This window comes from Neoarthrinium moseri, assembly GCF_022829205.1.
Source record: "Neoarthrinium moseri strain CBS 164.80 chromosome Unknown scaffold62_Wmoseri_CBS_16480, whole genome shotgun sequence".
In the NCBI taxonomy this organism is placed as follows: domain Eukaryota; kingdom Fungi; phylum Ascomycota; class Sordariomycetes; order Amphisphaeriales; family Apiosporaceae; genus Neoarthrinium; species Neoarthrinium moseri.
Window position 1 is genome coordinate 51514 of NW_026055176.1, and position 25269 is coordinate 76782.

Consider the following 25269-nt stretch of genomic DNA (forward strand, 5'->3'; position numbering starts at 1 on the left):
GATCAAATTGAAGCCTGGAGTGGACTGCAGGTATACCTCAGCCAGAATTTAACGATGTGGGTTATCTCATTGCCTTCCTGCTCAGCAATTACGGAGGTATGAGTACAATGCAGTAGGCAACGAAACTGCGCATAGTCAAGGCATATCCGAATGACAAGCTTCAAGGCTATGGAAGGGCCTTCGTCATTGTGCTTATTGTGCTCATTGGGCAGCCACTCCGTTGTGAATGCTTCTTCATCCATGTCATTTCTCATTTCGAATGTATAATATAATCGTCCTAGACTTCTTCTATCAACTCTTCTGCAGCAGCCCATAGCTGCACCATGTAACTGGATTCGTCCTTCGCATTGGCCCCCTCTTGCCTTTTGTGAATACCCCATACAAGTTGATCTTGCTTAGACTCTGGGCTCTCTACGCCGTTAGCGCCGGTGAGCCCCCTCTGCTTGAGTGAATGGCATATCCGATTCCTGAAAGCGCAGTCGCTCTCGGTGGTTTGAGAATAGATTGATGTACCATGTGGCTCAACATCCGCGTCAGCTCCAATATTGGGTGTTACAAGACTTTGATCCACTTGGTTCGACCTACTTATGTCGTCCTTGCCTGTTCTCATTCCCCGAAATCTTGCGGCAAACCTATCAAACACGGCTAACCTCTTCTCCGCAGCTTCTGCTCGTTCCCTCCACATCTTACACTCCCTCTTTGCTTGTCGCAGTTGCTCGCTCAAGGTGCCTACGTCAGTACTATACATCGTGTCGACTTGCTGTCTCAGTTGCTGAAGTTCTTCGTGTCTGTGGTCAAGCTGCTTCTGAAGGCTACGGACTTGGCGATACAATACACTATTGCTCCGTCCTAGTAGCGGGATTTTCCGTTCAGAATGCGGAGTGCTATTGTTGCTGGTATACTGAGTCACCCGGCTCCGAGATGAGCCACCAGATGGATGTCGAGCCAACCTCAAATGCTGTGGGATAGGAGGTTCCTCTTGTGGCTGTACCATGGTACCAAGGTACAGCGGGCCATCAACCTCGTAGTCTTGCCGAGTTGACCTAGTAGCCAACGCGTTGGGGTCCTCTCGTGCAGCTACGAAACCTACAGGCGATCTCTGTGTCGTAAGTTTAGGCTCCTTGAATGGGGTAGTTTCTGACCCTGCTTGTGATGGAGTTGGCTTCAGGTTCTGTCTTGAGCGCATGGCCGATGCTCGATGCAAGCGACCGGATATTATGCTTGACGTCGGAGAAACTCCCACAGCCTTAGAATTGGTGGGATTTTCGGGGGTCTTTGGGTAGGTATGCGTGAAAGACTTGGCTGTCCTAACAGGCGACTGAGTTTTGGTACTGTGGATCATGAAGCTTTGTGAGCCTCGAAGATCGCTCTTTGGTACGACTTCCAGGCCCGATCCTTGAGCGGTGGGTGGTTCCTCAGAAACACTATTGAACTTCGCAGCCATTGCTTTGACGGAACCGCTTGCGGGCTTAGACGCAGATCGCAGTGATGGCAACCCACCGGTTGCATCGGCTCTACTATTGATTGGAGGCAAAGCCTTGCCCTTGGGTATAGAAATATCACCTTGTGAAACTGCTGATGGAGGTGTTCGCTCGAACATGCTCATCTTCTCTGGTGACAAGGATGTTGACTTTCTCTTGTCTTCACTTCTTCTTTTTAATAATTTCCGTTTCCAGTCGGGTGTCGGTAACCTCTCCTGCAGTTGCAAGCCGGAGTCTGGTCTTCGACAAAGTGTGCTACTCGCAGGGCCCCAGGCCCTCAACGTTCCCTGGTCGTCTGCTGAAGGTACGCCAGGGTCACTCGCACTAGGAACTCCACATCGCGTTGATATGTTACGTTTCCCGTTATTTAACCCAGCTGGGCTCTGTCCCTGATTTTGGCAAGAATATTTCTCCTTCAAAGAGGATCGTGGTGAGGTTCTGCTGATGAGATGTCGCAAGGACCATATATTGGACTTCTCAGTGGCCTCCTTATCACTTAAATCCCCAAGCTTTTCTTGTGTGGTGCGCCTTGCAATATGGTCTGGCAATTTTTCGGCCTGATGGAACAGGGAATGCCGGATTCCAGGAATGGTCTCAATGATCGAGGATGGAGCTTGTTCCTCAGACAAGACTGGTTTCGGTCCGGAATGTTCCTTTCCTAGCATGATGTTCTCATTGAGATATATCCCTTCAGGACCATTACTGTTTCTTTCTTGCGGAGTCTGCCTCATGACACATGAACTAGCGCTCAATATTTGAACTTTTTCATTACTAGCAGGAACTCGACGGTCAAGATGCGATTGATCAGGCGGATCGCTCTTGTCAGAATGGAAGGGTGTGTGTCCGGCAGTTGGAATTTTCGTAGACGAGTTGAAACCTTGGTCTAGAGTCAAAACAGAACCTGAATCATTGTAACTGTATCTTCTGGTGGTTCCCGCTGATGAGGGAGTCTCTGCAGGTGTGATTTCAGCAGCAGCTTGGGGTGGTGTCTCCCCATCCGAAAGAGCAAGATAGTCTGAGGTGGTGTTGCGTGGCTCAGCGTGGTTTTCTCGAACGTGCCTTTGCCTCCGGTATTGCCGATCGGATCCCGGCACAGGCGACTCACTTTCCCCGATAGAAGTCACAGGTAACGACGTACTCCCCGGTGGTAAATGACTCTGGCACTCAATTTTGTCTGGTGAGGTCGAAGCAGTTGGGAATGTAATCGCTTGGATGGTGTTTCTGCGGTCCTCTGAGCGCTGGTTCGCCGGACTTTCCTCAGCAGTAGGAGACAGCGCAACCATGGAATGCCCTCGTGTCATCCAGGTTGATGGGGCAGGCTCTAGTGGTCTCGAGCGGTTGCGCTGAACAGGAAGCTGATCTGACCGGGAATCAGGCCCGTGACGAGACCCCGAGGCTCCTAACCCTGACAAAACAGGTCACTTACGTGTTCGAACAAGTCGGAGCCGAAACACTTACTTGGAAATGGTGTAGGACTGACTGCACGATTGCACCTTGTTCCCATCCTTGCTGTATCTCGGAGGCCTTCGGAACTCCATTCGGGCGGGCCTTTCAAGCGGAAGTTCTCTGATACAGATGATCGCAGCCTCCTGCTTCTAGTATCTTGTTTGGCTGTCGCCACATCAAAATCTTTCAAGTGCCGTACGATGTCCCTCCAATGGACCAGCAACATTTCTGTAACATCATTCGCAACGAGTACACGGTCTACGGTCAGCATGGCTGGGGTTCCCTGGTTCGGTTCTTTGGAACGTCGACGTTTCTTGGGTTTGACGGGGCTCAGGGGAAGTATGATGAGACCAGCTGCAGGGTCTGCTAGTCTCATACTGTATGAGTTGAGTAGATCGCCCAGAAGCAATGGCCCAAAGATAATGGCCAAGGCGCTGTAGCCCATCAAGTCAGAAGTCGGCAATGGTCTGCCTGATTTATCTTCCCTCGGTGCCTTCTCTGCCGTTCGACCAACAAGGCACAAAAGGCCGAAAACTGCACAAATCAGCTCGCGTTGATAATGTGACTTGACTGTTGAGATTGCCAAGGCTATAAGTCTTGCTCGCAACTGGGTTTCTTTGGTTCTGGTAGACTCGGCGTGACCATGAAGCTGACTGTGAATGCCAACCAGTGCGTCAAAGAGTCCCAGAGAGCCGAGAATACCTCCTGGCAACCCGGCCAAAAACCGTTTGAAAGTAGATGCTACATCGTGCACACCCACGTTCAAGTGTACTGGAAGATTTGGACACCTTGTAGTCGTAGCGACGTCGTCCCCGTCCGCGTCTGCACAGTAATAGTTGTAAAGCGCATTTGTAACACGGACTGAGCCTGAGATTCGAAAGATGCCGCTGGTACCAGCTATTCATCGGTTAGCCACTGGTAATTTGACTGAGAAGGCGCCGGCTTTACCATGCTGAACTAGATGCTGTGCTGTAGCACGTAGACATGTCGGTAACACCAAGGAGCCAGGAGCATATTCCGAAGGCAGGTAGAATACGCTTTTCCCGCAAAGGCGAACCAGGCCATGCAGATCTTCATTCTTCAACCCCTCTCGTCTTTGGTAGTGCACAAAGTTGAGAGCAAGATCACTGATGCTCCTATGGTGGCGGACATGTTGGCCAGGTTTAACGGTAGCTGTCTGCGTTGCTTTTCCGGATGACCCTTGTCTCAACAGTCTCGAAATCCAACTTCCTTTCCGGTTGGGGAGTGACTGTGAGGTTTTCTCCTGGCAATGAATTAGCGTCACCTCGTCATGCTACATTTGCCCGACTTACTGTTGGAACTGAAAAGTCCCCGATGACGATTGAACGTATGCCATACTATTGCTAAACATCAGCTTTGCCGATGTCACACTTAATTATGGCTCAGACCTTATTAGCTAGTCGATTATATTCGGTAACGAAGCGCGAACGGTCATCAACGTCCTCTGTCTCTGAGAATATGTCCAAGTCTGCGCTGGAGGAGGACCATGTATTGCTGCTGCGGTGTTGATCCCATCTCTTTCTCTCGGATGTGCCTGCACCGGCCGCAGTTTGGGACGCACTCAGCTTGGTCTGAGGCTCTTCAAAAATTGTACGGGAAAGCCGGGGTCTCGGCGGTTTGGTTTTACGCGGAAAAGGGAGCGGTTGGGTTGCCGATGTAGGCATCCGGTTTTCTGGCTTCTTGCCCTTGGAAGGGTCTGTATTATGTTTGTAAGACTGCATAGAGGGGAGCAGCACGGATAGTTGGCCGGCGTAGATCACGCGACAGAGAAATGTCAGATTATAAGAGTCGTGGATCTTGCAATCACAGCATCTTTGAGGCAAGCTCTGCAACGAGTGGCTTTGTTGTTGGCTTTGATAGTGTCTCGGAATCTGTTGCCAGCATCGTCCACTTATCAAAAGGTATCGGTCGCCACTTCCATATGTCAAGGCTTAGAATCATTCTAGTCGATTACCGACTTACCCCTTCCTGCAGAACCTCAAGCCACTACCACAGGCCCATCCGTAGGATACCTTACGACACCCGCAATAAAGGAGCAGGCCATCCGAACAAGTCTTCCCAACAGATGAACGTAGTTCCTTCCGAGCAACATCATCTTCATAATCATCATAATCAACTGCATGATGATCTATCCTAGAGTGGTTGAGAGCTCACAGAAGCGCGTACAAGATTTTCATGATGTTCACCATCCTTCAATCCCTAGATAGGGACCAGAGGCTGCTGCCCGTGATAACACAAGTGAGCATGTTACTTATCAATACGGTCTGAGTTTCAAACTTTTCTGCGCGTGCTGTCGAGCCGTATCAAACTTTTCCTGTAGAAGATATCTTTTGCAACCCTACATCATACTTTGCGACCTGCGACTTGTACCGCTGTCTGGGAGCGTGCAATCCCACCATCCGCCTGCATACTTTCTTCTGGAATATAATTTTGCAAGAACTGTTCCCGACGTAGTTCGGTACCATCGGTGTTTCTCTTCTGCCTTATAAGTGCTTCATTCTCGAGGCAGTCGCAGTTTACGACTTACGCCGCGGATAGATCTTTCCTAGATCTCCTCAACATAATATTATCCTGCTTTTGACGCCTCCAATGACCTTGACTCCCCAGAAATACACAGTGTCAACGCACATCGCCAGGTTTTTGGCTCTTATGAGGCATCCAACGCTGAGGATTTTGACAACCATCCTGTACGGCTCACTCCGGTCCATCAAAGACAGGTATCTCTGACTGACAAAACGCACAGCTCAATCCAGAAATAGCATTCGAGCCACAAATGACACTCGCAATGGCCGCCCAGCAGGACATCCAACACAAGCGCCCGTGCGACATCCGCGTCAATGATCTGCCCAAGCTCCAGCGAGCCGGGCGAGCCGCGATCGAGTTCAACTACTTCAAGCAGCACGTACGATATCAGTTAAAGAGGATCACACGCCTGGTCCAACGTCTCTGAACGGGCGTAAGGGTTCGAACGATCACCGCCTATGCCAGACTCCAGCACCACATGACTCTAAACTTGCCCTATGAGCCTGTCTCTTTTTTTTAGTTCTTGCAATCACACGATGCCAGAGCTATCGTATCCTTGAATGAGCGTTAACCGGTGTTTTATTTGCATTATTCTTGGATTCGGAAACCTCCACACTCGTTGGTAGTCCTGCCGGCCTTGGTCTCAGTCCCATAGCAGAGCATCAATCTCGGCAAGGCAACGTACCGGAGAGGACAATATTGAGGCAAAACATGGTTTCGTCAGCCCAAGCAAGGTCGTTCTCAGCCTGTCGTCCCTCTGCAGCTGTATAGCTAAATGAGACGTGACTCTGAATAGGACAGGTCAACTACAAGGGAAGGGGTGTATTGAACCAGCCTCCGGAGCGTGTTTCATGAGAGGTTGAGCCTTGAGATGGGCAGATTAGAGTCACTTTGAGGCATAGGGCTATTGCTTAGTTACGGGATGGGGCACAGGACATTATGGGCATCGAGTCGGGCGGGTAGTAGTATTAGACTCCCCTATGCCACTTGCTAATACGGGTAAATATACACATATCAACAATTCATGTCGTTACTCATCGGATCTCACACGGTAAACGCAGTTGGCGGCAATTCAACACTGTAGGTCAATTGGATTACATTGTCATGAATGTGAACTCTGCGCACGTTTCGTCTCCAATCAATAAACTAGGCGCTCTACTTGCCTATGTGAGTGTTGCCGAATGAACGGGTTACCGAGCATCCTGGCCATACTATACTATTCTGATCGCCTCATTGGCAACCGACCACCCGCTTCATTAAACCGGGAATGCAAACCCTTTGCATACCGTAACTTTTCATCTAGAACGCCAGAAGGAACCGTTGTATACTTTCAACCATTTCATTCAATCGTCAAGGAGAGGGACTGGGGGAAAATTCTAAAAAGCCATTCCGGGAACAATACCCGTATCCGGGAACCCCGATCGTTTCCTTCCTGACCTGCTCAATGCGCCTTACGCCTTTGCCATGCTGCCCGTTTCCTTTATTCACGAACATGAAGAACTGCCAGTTCGTCAGGTGTCATGAGGGAGGAAAATAGTCACCCTCTTCACCATGGAATAGGACGTATTTGAGAATGTCCGAAAGGGAGAGCATGCCTCTTAGCTTATGATCGTCGTCGACGACGACGAGTCGATGCACGCGAGATTGGCGGATCGTTTGGAAAATGGATTCAAGCCTGTCGCCTTCCGTACACGTATATATGCCTTGGAAATCCTCGGGCCGTTTGGTGAGAGCTTCGCCAACAGTCGACTTTAACTCGTCATATGCGCCTCCTTTAATGCATGGAATAACATCCACAGCCTCGAAGACGTTCAGAACCGTGTTGTTCTTGTCAATGACTGGCACTGCCGATATGTTGTGTACGACCATGAGGTTGATAACGTCCAGGACCGAATCCGTCATCTTGCAGGTTGCCAGGTTCTTGTAAGTTCCCAGACGAATCTCTTGGATCGTCTTCTTGAGGAGCGACGTATGTTGCTCCGTGTTGACGGCGATGAACTTGAGGATACGGTACTGGGTAATGACGCTCACCACCGTCTCTCTACCCGTCTCATCGTCGATGTCCACAAGGGGTATACGTCGGGCACGACTCTTAAGCATGCGACTGCAAGCTTCGAACAGCGGCCGTGAGGGGTGGACGGAGACCGTTTCGATGGTGTGGACGCCGATTGCCTTCTCAATCTCTGGAAAAATAACGCGCGGTTAGCAAAGCCGGGTCAAGTCTTGTGCAAGGGCTTGCGACGCAAGGTTTACCTCGGAGGTTGCTCAGCCTGAACTTCTCGACGTTATCGAGCTCGTTGGGGAATTGGCAGTAGTACTGGATGACGTTGATGTAGTCTGTACTGGTCAGGAGGCCAGCGAACCGGGAGTTCTGCGAGTCCCATAATGGCGCAGAGACGATGCCTGTAGGACGACCGTGGGATCAGTATAAAAAGCTAGCTAGGCCGGCACAAAAGGGCGACAAGACTTACCGTTCTGGATGAGGATGTTCAAGCTCTTCTTGATGAGAAGGTCATTGTCAAGGACGATCAATCGGAATGACAATGGGAGAACATCGTAGCTGGTTCGTTTCTTGAGGAAGTCGCGGAGACCTTTCTGCAGGAAGATCAGCGTTCTACTCCGAAATCCCCGACTTAATTTCTGGTGTCACATTTCCTGCAGCGCAGGCAACGCCCGCAGCCAGCAGCAGGCACGGCAAAAGCAACCCAGGAGTGCAACAGAGACGGTAGACTTACCAGCCCTTGGATTTGCTCCTCGTCTATGGGGCTCATGGGAGTCGGTTCCGACATGGAGATCGTGCGCGGCTTCGTTTTGGGCCTGAGGTACGAACTGGGAGCCACGAAGGGAAGCGCATGGCCAGGTCGGATGTTGGCGGCGGCGTTGGAGGCGGGGAGCCTCGAGTCTGCTCCGTCTTTAGGTTCAACCTCGTCCATGGCGGGCACTGGCACCGGCACTGGCACTGGCGCTGGCACTTTGGCTCTGGCTCTGGACGCCGAGGGACCTGGTGTGCGCTCTGCGGTTGTTTGCCCGTGGGCTGCGCGGAGCTGAGCTGAGATGGGGATGGGCTGGGCTAGGCCAATACCGTAACAGTGACAGCACGAGCATGAGCAGAGGCCACAGGCGGCCCCGGAAGCGGCTGGACCTCGAGGCGTCGGGTGGGCTGCGAAGGTTTGGGGCCGTACCCGTCTGGCGCGCGTCGGCTGTCAGGTGCGCAGGATGCTGGTGCTGGAGCTTGTTGGCCGTCGAGCAGGAGGATTGCTCAGAAGGCAGCTGTTTGTCTCAGCAGGTTTCCACACGGTCGGGTGTCGTGGTCAAGGTCACGCCGCTTTCCAACCTGGCTTGCTCTGGTCTGGAGGCTCAACCTAATCTGGGGCCGTTTTTGGAGGGGTAGTTCAAGATAAGGAGCTTGCCCACCATTGAGGGAGAGGGCGGAGGACCGGGACCGGGGGAAACAGACGGGGTGGCAGAGGGGTCCACGTCCAGTCCAGTGCGTGTGCGCGTGTGTGTTGTTGAGCGCTTGCCCCATCTCCACGGTTAATAATAACACCATACTATGGGGTGGCCTGTTCAAGCAACCAGCCTGCGTTTGCGGCTTGGCATTAGAAGTGATCCGTCACCACCGGGACCCTTGTGCAGACCCGATGTTCGAACCCCAGGTAGAGATGCTGCTCGAGTCAGTTGTGGTGGATGCACACCCCACGAACTGCTCTGGAACCCTAGCTGAGTAGCGAGGCACTCATCGCTGTGCCCAGCCCATTCCGCCGTGGATTTAATGCAGGCCCAACCCACTAAACACGATAGGCCGGCTGCTCGCCGGACAGGTACTCGTTTATCTTTGAAGCCACAGTCTCTCAGCGCAGCCGCCCCGGGTGGCTGGTACATGCGGATGGTTGTTGATATGTTCACCTGCCCGACACTACGCCGACCGCATGGTGGTGTATTGTCACTGCAGCAATACGAAACCCGTCCTCATGTCGTTCGTCATTAACGCAGGAAGTGGTGGGCATAGGCAGGCTTGCGCAGTCACCTCGTAGCCACTTACTATCCGACAAGCCGCTGATGTTGACATCGATCCATGACTCACCTCGGATGAATGAACAGTGGCCAGCTCGTGAACTTCTGCGTGACCTCCAGCGTTCACGAAGGAATATGAGGTATTCGTAGCCTCGCCCACTTGCTCGTGTCACTCGTGAGAGACCACCAACCGGGCCGCTCTTGGGGAACTTAGGCAAGAAGCGCCCAACGGCAGAGCAACAAAGAAATGGCATGTCAGCACTCTGATCGATGTATGCTGCCTGCGTGCATGAGTAGGGTAGCAAAGCCCTCGAGAACGCGTGTGATTGCATCGTCATCTGACACTATAGTGGTGGGAGGGGGCAAATCGAGGGTCATGGAAGGCAACAGTCCTTGGACGCCTCGCTAATCGATCATACCACCTCCGCTAACCTATTTCGTTGTCCTAAGTTCGACAGTTTAAGGAGCAAAGATGCATTCCCACCTACGTACCCAGAGGTAAACGACGAATAGAAATCTTCCAGCCCGTGGGGGAGGTGTATCTTCATGTGTCCCATGTTTCAGACAGGTTGGCGCAGGATATACATTGGTCAGTAATGATACGGCATTAGAATGTCAAGGTTGTGTGTTGCTTGTGGACATATTATACGATGCCCTTGTACTTCTGTAAGATGACGACCTATAATAACACCTCGAGATGCTCGTGGAGACCATGGCGCTGAAGTTGAGACTTGTCGAAGGGCGTGTTAGATGTACTTTGATCTCAAGCTGCCTCTACACGAGAGTGGGTAGATCCCGAAAAGCCATGATGGTACCTTTTCAACATGTAGGCGACCAGGTGGTAATCGTGCCCAAGCTAGTACATAATTGCAAGGCGGGTGAGATTTCGCATATCTCCAGGTAACTAACCGTCTCTGTCTAATATGGGAGCAAATTTAAATTTTTCCATGCTGTAGCGCTGGCCTGCTCAGACATCGTGAAGGTGTCCAGTCAGAGACCTTTGGTTCCAGCGCCTATGACGCAGCCTGGCCCCGGCTTTTTCACAAGCCGCGCCCGCATTGAGAGGGTGCAGATGCGGGAAGGAGACACTGGCGACATTGCGATCTCTGAAGCGTGCAATGAGACGATGAGAAGACCTAGCGAGTGGCCGTCCAGCAGCGAAACTGCCCAAGTTACTGTCAAGTACCCGATGCAGGTAGCTAGGACCCTGGCCCCCTGGTCTGCCCTGGAGCTCAAGCTCGTGAAAGGTGCAGCATCCCAGCTCCCAAGGTTGCCCTTCGTCTTTTGGTGCCAAAGATAAGTGGAGCTAGGACAGAGGTCGTAGAGGTGACCAACGAGCCGCTCATGGCGGGAACAATAAACAGAGATTCGCCTGGTCATTTGCACCCTGATAGGAACCGCGGGGTACAAAGAGACGGGGACTTGGCGTAGGGACTCGAGTACCCTACCTCGCTTGACTTGGAGAGAAGCGTGTCTCCCTAAGTGACGGAACTGCATACATGCGCCGCCGAAGCTCCAAGGGCGGCTTTCTCCCAGGCTCTACCTAAGTTAGTAGGTCACCAGCTGAGTTAGGTACGCAGTACTGCGGTACCGCAACTTGCTCCGTACCTAGGTAGTGACCAGCAGCCAGCGACCTGCAGCATTTCGGGGCGCTAGGTAGGCCGGGCAGGGGTCACCCTTCGTGTCGCTAAGGTAGTCGCTGGGTCACTGGCGGTACGTATCGCATTAGAGCGCATCACGTTGGGCCCGCAACTGCCCATCCGCAATAAACAAGGCCAAAACCGACGCCTCTGGTCCCTTCCGATCCCATCACCACCAACCTGCCTCACCGTGCCCTCACCTTCTCGTCCCATCGCCGACCCTCGTGGAATGGGCTCCATCCAGCCGTGAACGCCTCCTGTTTTGCGAAAGCGCCGCCGCAGTGCCTGCCGACGTTTATCCCTCTATCTTGGGCTGCTGTCTCCCGCCAACCGAGCCCCGGAACTGAGGCCTCAGCCAACAGCATCGCCGGATCCCACGCAAGCTTCGGCCTTCTCAACCTTATCTCCAAAAACCCATCGTCCCCTCTCCCACAGCTCCCACGGCGGATAATATCAACCGACCCATCGACGGCGAGCCCAAGATCATCTCAGCTCTCAGTCGCTCGTCGCAGCGATGGGTGTGTGCCAGTCGTGTTGCGGAGGTATGCATTCGGAGCTTCCATCTCGTCGCCATCGTCCACCTCGTTCTCCAGCTCACACGCACTCACAGGCAAGTCCCGCGATGGCCTCTACGAGCCCCTGCTCCAGGAATCCGAGCGCGAGGCCGTTTCCGACCTGCTGCAGTATCTAGAACATGTAGGCATCCTGCGACTTCGCGCTTGACTAGAGGTCGGCGTCCTGACTTTTTGTTTCCATTTAGCGCGGAGAGACCGACTTCTTCTCGGGCGAGCCGCTTCGAGCCTTGAGCACACTCGTCTTTTCCGACAATATTGATCTTCAGAGAAGTGCAAGCTTGACGTTCGCAGAGATAACCGAGCGAGGTATGCACCGAGTCGCTGCAAGGAGGCATTTGGGATATGACTGACCGCCGGGGTGCTAGATGTACGAGAGGTCGATCGAGATACCTTGGAGCCCATCCTGTTCCTCCTCCAGAGCCCCGACATCGAGGTCCAAAGGGCCGCCAGTGCAGCTTTGGGTAATCTGGCCGTCAATAGTAAGTACCCGTGCTCATGACGTGAAGGCCTTGGACTGACAATGACGTATAGCCGAGAACAAGGTTCTCATAGTACAGCTCGGAGGGCTCACACCACTGATCCGCCAGATGCTCTCACCTAACGTGGAAGTTCAATGCAATGCTGTCGGATGTATCACAAACCTCGCTACGCACGAGGATAACAAAGCAAAAATTGCAAGGTCGGGCGCACTCGGCCCTCTAACACGGCTTGCAAAGTCGAGGGACATGAGGGTGCAGCGGAATGCGACCGGTGCTTTACTGAATATGACACACTCTGGTCAGATCCCCTTCACAGCTCTCGACACTCTTCATAGTCTACAAGAAACAGAGACTAACCCCACAACAGATGAGAATCGTCAGCAGCTGGTCAACGCCGGTGCCATACCCGTGCTGGTGCAACTTCTCTCTTCCCCAGACGTCGATGTCCAGTACTACTGCACCACCGCTCTCAGCAACATTGCAGTGGACTCCAATAACCGACGGAAGCTCTCATCGACCGAGACAAAGCTCGTCCAATCTCTTGTGAACCTGATGGATTCGTCATCTCCCAAGGTCCAATGCCAGGCTGCTCTGGCGCTACGCAATCTGGCTTCGGACGAGAAGTACCAGCTTGATATTGTTAGAGCTCAGGGGTTGAACCCATTGTTGCGTCTCCTGCAGTCCTCGTACCTACCACTCATTCTTTCGGCGGTTGCTTGCATACGGAACATCTCAATCCACCCAATGAACGAGTCCCCTATCATCGAGGCCGGGTTCCTGAAGCCGCTGGTGGATCTGCTGGGATCAACTGACAACGAAGAAATCCAGTGCCATGCGATCTCGACTCTGCGCAACCTTGCCGCCAGCTCGGACCGGAACAAGGCGTTGGTGCTAGAGGCCGGCGCCGTGCAGAAGTGCAAGCAGCTGGTCCTGGATGTGCCCGTCACGGTTCAGTCCGAGATGACCGCCGCCATCGCCGTTCTGGCCTTGTCGGATGACCTCAAGACTCACCTGCTGAACCTTGGCGTCTTCGATGTCTTGATACCCCTGACTCACTCCCCCAGCATCGAGGTCCAGGGCAACAGTGCTGCAGCTCTGGGTAACCTGTCGTCTAAAGGTGGGTACTATCTGGCAAACATCCATGTGCTTCTGCTAATTTGTGTAGTTGGCGATTACTCCATTTTCATCCAGGACTGGCTAGAGCCCAACGGCGGCATCCACGGCTACCTGAGCAGATTCCTTGCCAGTGGGGATGCCACCTTCCAGCACATCGCCATCTGGACATTGCTGCAACTGCTCGAATCCGAGGATAAGACGTTGATCGGCCACATCGGCAAATCGGATGACGTAGTCGATATGATCAAGCAGATTGCGAATCGCCAAATTGAGCCCGACAACGAATTCGGGGAAGACGATGACGAAGGCGAGGTTGTCAACCTTGCACAACGTTGCCTCGAGCTACTAGGACAGAGCATGTCCAAGGCTCACATTGAGGGGTGAGGAGTGAGGGGGCAGAGCTCGTTCGTTCCTGCATGAAGCGACGGCAGCAGTAATATTATTTGTTTTCTGGGCATTCGAAGGGCATCGACTGGACTTTGGCTCGGAGTTCGAGGCGTATTTATACAAACAAGCATATTCAGACTCGGTGGTGGGCAGATCGTTTACGGATTCCCCTTTTTCTCTGGAATCTATGCATACCCCTGACCGGCTGGTGGTACACTAGGGGAGGCGTACTATTGTTTGAATTCTCATGGTTCATTACTAAGGACAAGCTCTTTCACGAGCTCCAAGATTTCCTTTGTGCTGGCACTGTATGATGGCATTCAGCGGGCCAAGAGACTCATTTCGGTCTTCGTTTTACTCTATCGGCGGCTCCGTACAAAATTGTGCAGGCTTCATCGTGAGGCCTGCTGCCGCTTGAATCTTATACCATGTAATTAGACTGCCTTTCGAAGAGATATCCCGCCAACGACCCACATATGTTCTCAGACGCCACCACGCAATGCAATGTACATCCTCAAAGTACCGAGGAGAACTTCCCCTCTGATTGCTACTGGTCAAAGTAGAGTCAGATTCCTGCCGAGGGCGACTTCACTTGTCTACGGTCAGCCCATTATCCACCCTTGTGAACCAGCGCATTGGATTCCAGCCTTGAAAGTTGATCTTGGCCACAACCTTGCCATTTACCAGCGCCAGAGGCAGTGGACCGTAATCCCGACTATCTCGGGACCACGGAAGGTTATCGCCGACGATGTAACAATGTCCCTTGGGTACCTAACCCTACCCGTTAGTATCTCGTGCGGCATGGCCAACGCTCCTCTCACGATCAAGCCAGTATTCTGGAGAGCCTCACCTGCAGCATGTCGTCATTCCTCGCTCCGGGGCTGTTGACCAGCACGTAGTCTCCTGGCATTCCGATGACGCGCTTGACTCCCTCCTCGTTGTGTTCCACGGGGATCTTGTAGTCAATGCAGTCGCCTACCCGCACGCCGCGGCCCCGGCGGTAGCCCTTGTCCACCACCATCCACTCGCCGGCCACCAGGAACGTCGGGATCATGGATGGGCCCGACCCCGGTCCGGCGCTGTAGCCGTACTTCCAGCACACGTGCGCCAGTGCCAGCGTCTTGCCCACAGCCAGCAGCAGGCGGAACGGGTGGCCTAGGAAGGGCATCTTTTTCTCAAAAAAGCCGACGGTCTGGCGAAAGAATGACCATGGTCTTAGGTGGCCCAGGAAAGTCGGTATTGGTTTCGACTTGGGATGTGTAAAGGGAGCCGGGCCTGATGGAGAGGTTGATAGACGTCGACAGCGGACGTGCGCTTGACCGAGGAGAGCTCCATCCAGCACGACGTCTGATTGGCTGCTGACCTAGAGCTTCCAACGCACTCCAATAGAACGCTGCAATTGGGTTCACACAGTATCCTACTATCCAACTATTCGGCCGTCTCTACGTACGGGTAGACTTACGATCCAAGCAAGCGACCAAGTCACCTTCGCCAGCTCTCAGTTCCCCTCCAACACGAACCTCTATCATGCCGCCTCGACACTGCAGCCTGTTCTCGCCGTCGCGCGCGCTGCGACAGGTCTTCCTCGCGCACCTCGAAACCACCCCGATGGCACGAGCCGCCGCATCAGCGGCGACGCCCTTCCTGTCGCCACGCCTACTCTTCAGCACTAGCTCACGGCAACTGCGGGTGATGGGACCAAAGCCCACGAAACCCAAACCGCAGAACAAGTTCAACCGCCTCCCGTCCGACAATGCCATCCCGTACAAATGGGTGCGGGTCGCGGAGCCGGGTGTGGTCGGCCTACCACTCGATCCTGATAGCTCCGCGGCCCTCTCGGCGCCCCAGCGTACCAGCGAGCTGCTGCGCTCGCTGAACCGGCAAAAGTACTCGCTGGTGCTGGTCAACGTGCCCGCGGCAAGGCCGTCGCCCGACGAAGGGGAAGACGGGGAGGGCAACGAGGCGCTGACGCTGGGCTCGATGACCGAGGGCGACGTGGCGGCGCGCGGCGCCAAGGAGCGGCTGCCCATCTGCCGCATCATCGACAAGCAGGCGCACGCGGCGGCCGCGGCCGACAAGGCTAAGGCGGCGCGCACCAAGGAGCTCAAGCGCAAGGAGATGGAGCTCAACTGGGCCATCGCGCCCAACGACCTGGCCTACAAGCTGCGCCAGCTGCGCGACTTCCTGGCCAAGGGCAAGCGCGTCGAGCTCATGCTCGCCAAGAAGCGCCACGGCCGCGCCGCCACCCGCGACGAGGGCGACGAGCTGCTGGCCAAGCTGCGCGAGGCCGCCGAGGAGGCCGGCGGCAAGGAGGTCAAGATCGAGGGCCGCTTCCCTGGTGTCGTCAGGGTCGTCTTCGAGGGGCCATAGCTGTGCTGGTTGGGTTAGTTGTATATATCCCGAGTTGGAAAGGGGGTAGGAGCTGTGAAACTATGAGGGAGGCTCAGGCACGGTGCCAAGTACTCCACGGCTTCGTAGAGAATCTAGCGAAGATGGAGTAAAGAACGTCAGCGTCACTTCGAGACGCCTCTGAGGCGGCACAAATTCGGACCCCAACTGCTCACAACTGGGGCTCGTAAAAGAGATCGCTCAAGCGGACTAGGTGCTAGGGATCGGGCACATCATGTAACATATGAGAGTAGACGTCATATACAGGTTATATAGACTACAGACTTCAAACCCTGAAAAGCAGGGACATGGTGTGTCGATACACTCTCAATGGCGACCTGTAAACTGCATATAGCTCTATTCAAATTACTATCCAGAACGGCTTTCAAAGCCATATCGTCCTACTCCAGACGCCCCGGCACATGCACTATGTGATTCTAATCAAGCCGCCCATATTCCAAGGACCCCAAGCTATGTACCCTGATAATCATTTCACATCACTGTCTTATCCATGGTATCGCCTGCATGGTTTTATTTGATCATAAAGAAGCACCCGCCCATGACACTCAGCGCAATAGCTGTTGTGACGAACCCAGCCGCAACCTTCTGGGTCGTGGTGATGGGCTCCAGCCTGTTGGGCGTCTTGTCTTGCATGGACGCGCCGGCGTTGACGTTGCCCTGGGAGGTGCCGCCCGTGTCGGCTGTGACGGGGGCCTTGCCGGACTGTGTCGTCTTCTGGACCAGGTTGTACATGACGGCGGCCAGCGCGCTCTGCTGCTCGCCAACGCCGACCAGGTTGTCGAACTGGGGGCTTTTGGTCCACTGGAAGCCGCATGCGGTGCCGGGTTTGCCCTTGAACTCGGCGGCTGACGGTGAGCCGGTGCACTGCTTTGCGGCCGCATCGGCGGTGGACTTGAGGAGCGGCATGATTGTGTCGAAGGTGAAGTCCGCCATCTGCGTCGTGCCAGCTAACCAGCGAAGTAGATATGCCTTGAAGCTTTGCTGATCGATGTCGCAGAAACCTCCGTCCTCGCAAGGTTTCTCCACCATGATACCGTTTTCAAAATGGAAAGACGATGTCTGGTCTAGCAGGCCTTGAGTTCGCTGCTTCCAAGTTGCGTTGCCCCCTGTGAAATTGTACATGACGGCAGACCCGTGCAGGAAAATGCCTGCGTTGTAGGTCCACTGTGCTTGATCAATGTCCTGGCAGCCCTTTTCAACACCTGCGCCGTCGAAGACTTTGAAATCCGACGTGATCAGACCCGTGTCTGACATCCAGTCGTAAACCTTCTCCGCCCAGTCAGCATATGTCTGGTTGCCCGTGAATCTTGCCAGCCGAGCAGCGACGTTGAAGAAGCAGCCATTCGAGATCGAGTTCTTGTAGTTGAAGCCATTGTTGAACGTGAAAATTTGCCATCTCAGCCCTCCACCACATGTTGCCGTATCCCATCGCTCGACATATTCATTAAATACTGCTTGAGCCAAGGCCAGCCACTGGGGTTGGTCGGCTGGGGGGTCTGGAAATTTGTTCTCAGCCGCTGACATGGCTGCCATCGCCCAGAAACCTTGGTCGTCGTTTCCTTCCGTCCTCGTCTGGTTCTGTGGCATGAAGTCTCTATCGTCGCCGACCTGGTGCAGTAATGCTTGCATCGTCACAGCATTGTAGGTCTCGTCTCCTGTTAGGAACCAGTAGTCTACCATGGTCCCAAACATCGCACCAGCTTCCCACCAAAAATAGGGATCCGGTAAGTTTCCTGGCACATCTCCTGTGTTGTTTCCTGTGTAGTATTTCAGTAGGCCGAAAGCGATTGTGCTTGCTGTTGACTTGATGGAGTCTGGCTTGGAGTTAGTCTTTGATTTTGACAGGTGTTGAGTGACCCTACCATCACTGCTGAAATCGACTTGAATAGCCCGTGTCGCTCCTGCTAGTAGACCGAGGACGCCTGCCGCCCGTAATTGAAACCTCATGTTGAAAAGTGTGTGAAAAGAAAGGAATGGCCGTCGAAGTCGATCAATGTATCGGCTGACCAAGAGCCGTTGGAATATATGTGCTGAATCAAACTGTTGCCATCGGGGTAGAGCGAAGAATTGCTCCCAACAGTGGCCAAGTATCACGAGGTGGGCGAAGCGCCAGCTCGTATTAGTTGCTGTTGCTTAGAATGGACTGCCCGCCAGTGTAATCGTCACGCAACCAATTGGCACGAAAGAATGTCACCGGGACGAATAGAAGCGAGACCCGAACAAAGAACTCTACCAGGAGCGAGGAGAAACAAAGGAACGGATAGCGACAAGAATAGTCGCGTGGCCTGCCGAATGAGAAAGGAAAAAGGAAAAAAGGGCCTCGGTCTAGAAGCGATGTTGAAATGAAGGAAGAGTATAGAGACACTGTGACAAGGAGAGAAAGCCAGCGTTACCCGTGTCGTATTCTGACGGGAGAGGGTCAGCTCGGATGCTAGCTGACAGGGCGCCACAATGCTTCACATCAGGTCAATCATGACCAGGACCCCCAATCGCGCGGCCAGTTTGGCCAAGAATGACCTAATTCGATAAGCATTCTGCAGCACCACCTGGTCGAGACTGTTACCTCGCATGTGGACGGTGAGGCTGTGTAGTCAGGTCGGGGCAAGCATGAAACGGTTTTCGTCTCGCTCTTGGCGAAGTTTCGTCTCATTCATGGCCGACCCCTGGTGAGCCGCCTGCAGGCACGGGAATACTTGCCAAGAAGATAATAGGCAGAGACCCTCGCCTCTGGGTTGTAGCTTGGCATTTGGAATTAGTTCATTAGGAGCGCCATCTGGTCAATCGATGTGGCCGCAGCATTGTGACTGAGCAAGGCGGATGGATGAGTACAAGTCGAGATGTAGGTTGCGAAAGCCAGCTGGACCCCTGGCGATGAGAGGATCCCATGGCCGTGGACCCCTTCCATCTGCCGGCCCAGAGCTGCCCGGTTCGAAGCTAAGCCCAAACAGGCTAAGCGCCCCTACCTTATTTTTGGAGATCCCCAGAAAATCTAAGAGCACAGACGGCTGTTTGAGGGCGAGCTAACTGTTGTGTTGGCACTCTGGATCCACGAACATGCCCGTGGCGGCTGTCGGAGACTTGGGCTGTGACGGAATTAGTTCTGTGCCGCGATCTTCTGTCGCTCTGAAAGTTTTGTTTTACGCCGATCTTCTATCAGATCCTATGAGCCAAACGCCCGACGAGTTTGGGCGATGGGACGAAATCCAAGACTGTTCGTGTTAGAGACCATTCAGATGCGAGATGGAGAATAATCAAGGGAATGAGCAAAAAGAATAAGACCATGAACCAGACCGGCAACTTTGATAGATTTGCAAAAAAAAAAAAAAAAAAAAAAAAAAATTGCAAGAAATGACCGTCCTTTACCGCTCGGCCAGAGCGCAGCAGTTATACGTCGTTGCCCCTGCCCTATCCTGGACGCACACTAGCAGGCGGACCTATGAGGCGAGAATCTGCACAACTATTACAGTTAATGCAGGGCATTCTCATGATTTTCTATCATCAGCTGTGTTTATTCTAGATTACCTCATTCAGTGTTGTAAGCAGGTATTGCACGGATCTTGTGTGTTTGTTTGTTTTGTTTGTTTTCGAGCTAGCTGTTTATGTCAAAGAGGCTGGCTCTCCCTTTGAGCCACGAATCGAAATCTATGGAAGTGTAACAGCAATCAAGCGGGCGCAGTAGAACTTGGCTGTGCGTCCATTCAAAGGTCGAAGGGTATCATCGCCAATTGTTCGTTCGCCCAACACAACGTGCCAAGTCAACATTGTTACCCCTACGAAGAGGCAACAGGGACACGAAGCTTATCACATTCAAGCCTTCTGCTTCTTGGCGGGTGGCTCCTCATCCTCCTCATCTTCATCATCTTCCAGTTCCTCGAAGTCCATTTCACTAATACCATCAACCTCCTGTGCTTGTGCTGGAAGTTTGTCAGTCATGTGTTTTGGCTTGCAAATGGTAAAGTCACTTACTGAAATACTTGAGGGCACTCGGCCACAGATCCTCAGAAATGGCAACGGCGAGCTCCTCTCCATCCGGGAAGATCTCGAGAATCTCCTCCTCGTCATCCTCATCACCCTCCTCGACCAGCTCTGGTGCCTCATCATCGTCGTTCTTGCTCTTTCCTTCCGCCCTCAGGCGTCGCTCTTCCTTGTCCTTCTCGACCGCCAGGCGGCTCTCCTCCTCGGAGACGGGATAGCCACGGTAGCCGAAGAACGCGAAAAAGCTGACACCGCCCATGCCAGTGGCCTGGATCTTCTTCTGCAGAGCTTTTTGCTCCGGTGTGAAATCCTTAACCTTCACAAGGCCGGTGCGGCCGCTCTTCTTATCCTGCTCGTAGATTGCGACGGCCTGATCCAGAAGCCCTTCGGTTAGGTCCTTACCCGGCTTCCACTTGATGGCAACGGGCTCGCTGACGAGTCCAGAAAATCTCCCATCCTTGGATTGACGCTGCCAGAATTTCTTTTCTAGGACAGTGTTCTCAAAGTACTCGTTCTCATTGAACTCAAACTTGATGACCACGCTTCGGGGGTCGCCCTTGCCGCCATCCTCGACCTCGAATCGAGAAACCGAGAGAGCTTTCAAAGAGGTGGAGATGACAGCCGAGTCCGAAGGCTGAATGTAGGAGTCCACTTCAGGGGGGGACTGTTCAAAGACCAATGGCCAGAAGTTGGGGATATCAGCCACAGTCTTGGCTCTCTTCTCGTACAGAGGTTTCATGAGAACCGCCTGCTGACGAGCTAACAAAGGAGGTCAGCTCAATGTGCATAAACATGATTGGAAAATTGCAGGGTGCGTACTAATCTCCAGCTCGGCATCCTCGAAATCCTGCTCGAGATCGGCCAGTTGCTCGTAGGTAACGTTGGTTTCCTCAATTGCGGTCATCTTGCTGAATTGAGACAAGTTTAGTATAATAATCAAAAGAAAGATGGGAATACTGAGTTGCGGTGCCGTTTGCTAAGTTTAAATCTGAGCGAACTGTGTGAACTCGAATTCGAATGAGTGTCACGAGAAAAACGCAACTTCAAGACCGGGCTTAATAGAAAGCTTTTTCTTTCACCTCTGCGCCGATCCTGACATCAGCCTCTGGACCCTGGAGCTAAACCTTGGAAGGTTACTAGCGCACAGGCTCACATAAGGCTCCAGCGCCCGTACCTGCGCATCTGTCAGTGGGGGTGGGGCAAAACAAAGCCAGCCATTCATTGCCACTGCCAATGACCTCGTGGAACACTAAGAGCCACACCCAAGGACGGACACGCCGAGGTTGACTTTTTCATCGGCGACGCTGTGGTTGTGGTGATCCACTCTCGGAGGTTGGCGAAATGCCTAGTACGGCTACTGAATGTCTACCTGCAGCTGTTGACGACATCGGCCAAGGTATAGTATATGATGAGGGACCAACCAACTATATGGGTTTCCTCGTTCGAGTTGCCTACTCTGAGGGAAGCATCATATCCCGAACCAAAACAAGCCCACGAAGAACTTTCGAGCAAAATTCAGACTGGCTATGGCCCCTAGATGTCATGCTTGCAATGGATAGTCTGTTGTAGGTCTCTTTGAATCATCGTCACTTAACAGAGATGATGCCGGGCCGCATGTAAGTAGTTCGTGATTGCGTTCATTGAGACATCGCTGGTGCAGTCAGAGCTTCTGGTTGATCTTGACCTGGTGGGCAATCGATCAAATCAGGAAATTGGTCATGATAAGTCTTACGTGCTTCCTGTCGGTAGAACTTTGTAGTTGTCACCGCACACCCTCTTTCCACTTGAGGCAGCGTTTACTCCCACAATAACCCCCAGGGCGCCCTCTTTCATCCATTTTCACCTTTGCGTCAAGACCATAGTAGCTCGCAGTACTTGCGAAGCGTCTCCGGCTGTTCTTGCATCTGGAGCAAGACAGGTCGGCATCACTCTTGCCTGGACTTGTGACCTCCAGCCATTCGTCACCGTCACCGTCACCGTCCCCTGTCCCTTTGACTTCAAGTTGGTTCTGACTATTGTGCGGATGCTTGGGTCTCTTTGTCTGGCTCTCGAGAGCTGCTTCGAAAGTGTATTCGAACAAGGTTCTTGGTTTCTGCCCCAACGACGACAGGGAGGTATCGCTAAACTCGGCTTCCGTGCTCTGTCTGCTGTTGTTGGAACTGGATTTTGCGCCCTTGCACTCGGCGCAGAGTGGCCCTTCATGATGCCGAAACTCGCGCGCGACAACAAGGCCTTCGCAACAGTGGCCGAGACGCCGGGCACTGAGGGCCCTGGGACAGTAACGATTTCTGCGGCGTTGCCCTAGCAGGGACTCGCACGCGACGTTGCGGCAGAGCGAGTAGTAAATATATTGCTTGCACATGATGGGGAATGTGCATGGGCTACCCTGTATCAGATGGAACACTTGTCGACAGTGAGGTATATCGAGGAAAGAGCCTTGCGTTGCCCATCTATATCAAGTGCTACCGAGCGTAGGATAGGAACGGCTTCTGCCTGAGGCTCGAGATGTGAACCAGTGAAGGAAAAATACTTTATTGGACAGCGACGTGGTCCCTTTGTCTCAGGATCAAGGTCGCTCTTATTGTGGTGGTGACAAGCAGCTTTGTATAAATTGCATTGTCTCCTTCGAGAAGCCGCGGTTGCCCTAGCATTATGAGACTTCTCTCAGGAGACTTCTCTCTTCCTTTGAGTTCGGATGGGTCATACGAGATGTTCAGGTACAAAGCTGCCAGATTCTTGTGGATCGCAGGTGGTGGATGTTTACTGCTAGTAGACCTGTAGGCTTTGTGGATTTGCAGTTACCATACGACAAGTCATTCGGTTTTGCGCAATGTAGCATCAAGACTGATATCACTATAAACTGACAAATTCGTCACCCACATCATTTGATAAGCCCCATCGATCCCCAGCTCTTCGCATAAACTCGTCAAGTCTGCGAAACAATCATCTTTCTTGCTTTCTAGTAATTTTGCGAAACGCTCATTCTTGGTGTAACATCAATTCTGAACACTCCAGAAACAGCTCTACCCTACCCTGTCGAGGAAGGAAATCGTGTAAGTCTTTGTCTTTGTCTTTATCATTAGTTCTTAGCCGCAGTCTCCTTCTTCTCCTCCTCCCACAACATGGCGCCAGCAACTTCCAACAGGTCCACGAAGTCCTGCTTGCCCATCTTGACCGCGAGGAACAGCGGGGTGTTGTTCGCCCTGTTCCGCTCGTGCACGCTGGCACCGCGCAGCAGCAGCTCCTTCAGGATGTCCTTGTTCGGACCCACGGCGGCGAGGTGCATGGCCGTGTTGCCGGCGTAGTCGGCGCGCTTCAGGAGCTGGTGCCCGACCTGGTCGCCCTCGAGCAGGTCCTTGACGGCCTGCAGGTTGCCCTTGGCGATCGCGTAGCCCAGCAGCGTGAACGCCGCCTCGGCCCCGGACAGCGCGCTGCTGAGGTCCTCGGGGCCGGCGGGGTGCGCGAACGCGGGCGTGGCCAGCTCGGTCAGCTCACCACGCAGCGACTTCGACATGCGTGCCGCCACCTCCGCAGGCTCAATGTTGAGGGCGAGAAGGTAGGAGAGCTTTGTCAGCGCGGCCTCCGTCGTGAGGTCCTGACCGAACACGACGCCAGCCTTGCCGAGGGCATAGCCCGGTGCGTAGAGCGGCGACACAAAGCCGTTGGTGCACTGGGAGACGTTGATCACGATGATGCCTCGCTCGACCGCGGAGCGGATGGCCTTGGTCAGGCTACCGTCCAAGCCCGCAGGTGCGTTACCCATGCCGAATGTCTCGAGAATCAGGCCTTTGAGGTCTGGCACCCGCAGGACGAAATCGACCATCTCGGGCTTGATACCAGGGAAGATCCGCACACAGGCTACGTGCGTGGTGTCCAGGTACGGTGTGACCTGGAACTGTGCAATCTTCGTCGTCCTCTCGATAAGGGCCCAGTTCACATCGACGCCGATGCTGGTAACCTTCGCCAAAGGTGCGCAATTCGGGCTGTCGAAAGCTTGGAACTGTGAGGCCGACACCTTGGTGGTCCTGTTTCCGCGGAAGAGGGTGTGGTGGAAGAAGAGACATACTTCCGGGATCACAAAGGTCCCTGCGATGATCAGGGAGCCCAGGAGGTTGTCCACAGCATCCGACTGAAGCGCAAAGATCGAGGCCTGAGATCCCGTAAGAATAACAGGCTTTCCAAGGTCCTCCATCATAAATGATAGAGCCGAGGCACTGTATGCCAGGGAATCGGTTCCGTGAAGCACCACAAAACCGTCATAGAGGTGGTAGTTGGCCTTGATCGTGGTTGCGATCTGCGTCCAGCCATCTGAGCTGATACTCGACGAGTCGAGAAGTGGTGAGAACTCAAGTGCGCTATAGCGGACGTGCCGCGAATAAGAGCTGGGTGGTGTTCTCAGACTATCAAGGAGGACCTTCTCGCCATCTTTGATGGCTGAGAGCTTGACTGCCTAGATGCGTTAGTGGAGGCACCTTGCAACTCCTTGATAGGGAATAAGTCTACAGGAAACCGGTGTACTTGGCCAGAGAGCACAACATACAAAGCAAACGGAGCACCGCGGGTTGTGGTAGGGGACGTTTGCTAGAATTATAGGACGTCCCCGATACGTCTGCTCTGGTTGCAACCAAGATGGCAATCTGCACTAACCTTTCTCAGACCTATCATTGAATGATGGCCTTGGGGCCATAGCATTCTCAAGAAATCCATCTACTGGAGCAAGTCCTGAGCCATCTGGTAAAGGTTGCACTTCGCTGAAAGTCAGTGATCCATATGACAAGTTGGAGAGCGGTCGCAATCAAGAAGCACTTACTGCATATCGTGCCGCCGGTGATTATTATAAGCACCCTTGACTCTGGGTAGACCCCGTTGTCTCCCACAACAGCAGTGAATCCCATGCTGAACAAACTGCGCCGGTAGCGACGTGCTACCTCTTATCTCACTGTGTTGACTGGTTGTCGCGCAATGTGGTGTCGCAGGGCCCCCGAGCAACACGAAGTGCAGGCTTCGGGTGACTTGAGTCAGGCGTCGGGCTTGAGGTTAAATGTTCGGCCTCGCTATTCGCAAGTCCTAATTATCGCAGCGCGGCTCCTGAGGACAGTAGGAGCTTTGGGTATCAGGATTCAAACAATTGCAATAACTTTCTCTCCTTGTTAGTGAATGGCAACTTCATTTCACATTTCATATGCCTTTGCCCAGCGTTAGT

At 53.3% G+C, this 25269-nt stretch overlaps 9 protein-coding genes across 9 annotated transcripts; 3 read left to right on the top strand and 6 right to left on the bottom strand.

Moving 5' to 3' along the window:
- Positions 1-277: 277 nt before the first annotated feature.
- JN550_011020 (uncharacterized protein) lies at positions 278-4669 on the bottom strand (the record flags this gene model as incomplete). The annotated part of the gene is made up of 5 exons (XM_049309339.1): positions 278-2886; positions 2940-3824; positions 3876-4191; positions 4241-4285; positions 4337-4669. The coding sequence occupies 5 exons, from the start codon at positions 4667-4669 to the stop codon at positions 278-280; spliced, it is 4188 nt and encodes a 1395-aa protein (XP_049166968.1).
- A 2320-nt stretch (positions 4670-6989) lies between these two features.
- Positions 6990-8404, bottom strand: JN550_011021 (uncharacterized protein; the record flags this gene model as incomplete). The annotated part of the gene is made up of 4 exons (XM_049309340.1): positions 6990-7654; positions 7725-7874; positions 7943-8066; positions 8207-8404. The coding sequence occupies 4 exons, from the start codon at positions 8402-8404 to the stop codon at positions 6990-6992; spliced, it is 1137 nt and encodes a 378-aa protein (XP_049166969.1).
- A 3235-nt stretch (positions 8405-11639) lies between these two features.
- JN550_011022 (uncharacterized protein) lies at positions 11640-13679 on the top strand (the record flags this gene model as incomplete). Its single annotated transcript, XM_049309342.1, has 6 exons — positions 11640-11667; positions 11736-11821; positions 11886-12006; positions 12066-12179; positions 12232-13296; positions 13345-13679. The coding sequence occupies 6 exons, from the start codon at positions 11640-11642 to the stop codon at positions 13677-13679; spliced, it is 1749 nt and encodes a 582-aa protein (XP_049166970.1).
- A 591-nt stretch (positions 13680-14270) lies between these two features.
- Positions 14271-14850, bottom strand: JN550_011023 (uncharacterized protein; the record flags this gene model as incomplete). Its single annotated transcript, XM_049309343.1, has 2 exons — positions 14271-14453; positions 14533-14850. The coding sequence occupies 2 exons, from the start codon at positions 14848-14850 to the stop codon at positions 14271-14273; spliced, it is 501 nt and encodes a 166-aa protein (XP_049166971.1).
- A 359-nt stretch (positions 14851-15209) lies between these two features.
- Positions 15210-16052, top strand: JN550_011024 (uncharacterized protein; the record flags this gene model as incomplete). The annotated part of the gene is made up of 1 exon (XM_049309344.1): positions 15210-16052. One exon carries the CDS (start codon positions 15210-15212, stop codon positions 16050-16052), a length of 843 nt encoding a protein of 280 aa, XP_049166972.1.
- A 549-nt stretch (positions 16053-16601) lies between these two features.
- Positions 16602-18038, bottom strand: JN550_011025 (uncharacterized protein; the record flags this gene model as incomplete). The annotated part of the gene is made up of 1 exon (XM_049309345.1): positions 16602-18038. The coding sequence occupies one exon, from the start codon at positions 18036-18038 to the stop codon at positions 16602-16604; it is 1437 nt and encodes a 478-aa protein (XP_049166973.1).
- Positions 18039-19898: 1860 nt separating this feature from the next.
- JN550_011026 (uncharacterized protein) lies at positions 19899-20970 on the bottom strand (the record flags this gene model as incomplete). Its single annotated transcript, XM_049309346.1, has 3 exons — positions 19899-20005; positions 20058-20825; positions 20886-20970. The coding sequence occupies 3 exons, from the start codon at positions 20968-20970 to the stop codon at positions 19899-19901; spliced, it is 960 nt and encodes a 319-aa protein (XP_049166974.1).
- A 695-nt stretch (positions 20971-21665) lies between these two features.
- On the top strand, positions 21666-22371 carry JN550_011027 (uncharacterized protein; the record flags this gene model as incomplete). Its single annotated transcript, XM_049309347.1, has 2 exons — positions 21666-21682; positions 21885-22371. 2 exons carry the CDS (start codon positions 21666-21668, stop codon positions 22369-22371), a joined length of 504 nt encoding a protein of 167 aa, XP_049166975.1.
- Positions 22372-23145: 774 nt separating this feature from the next.
- JN550_011028 (uncharacterized protein) lies at positions 23146-24961 on the bottom strand (the record flags this gene model as incomplete). Its single annotated transcript, XM_049309348.1, has 3 exons — positions 23146-24512; positions 24714-24812; positions 24877-24961. 3 exons carry the CDS (start codon positions 24959-24961, stop codon positions 23146-23148), a joined length of 1551 nt encoding a protein of 516 aa, XP_049166976.1.
- Between the last annotated feature and the right edge of the window lie 308 nt (positions 24962-25269).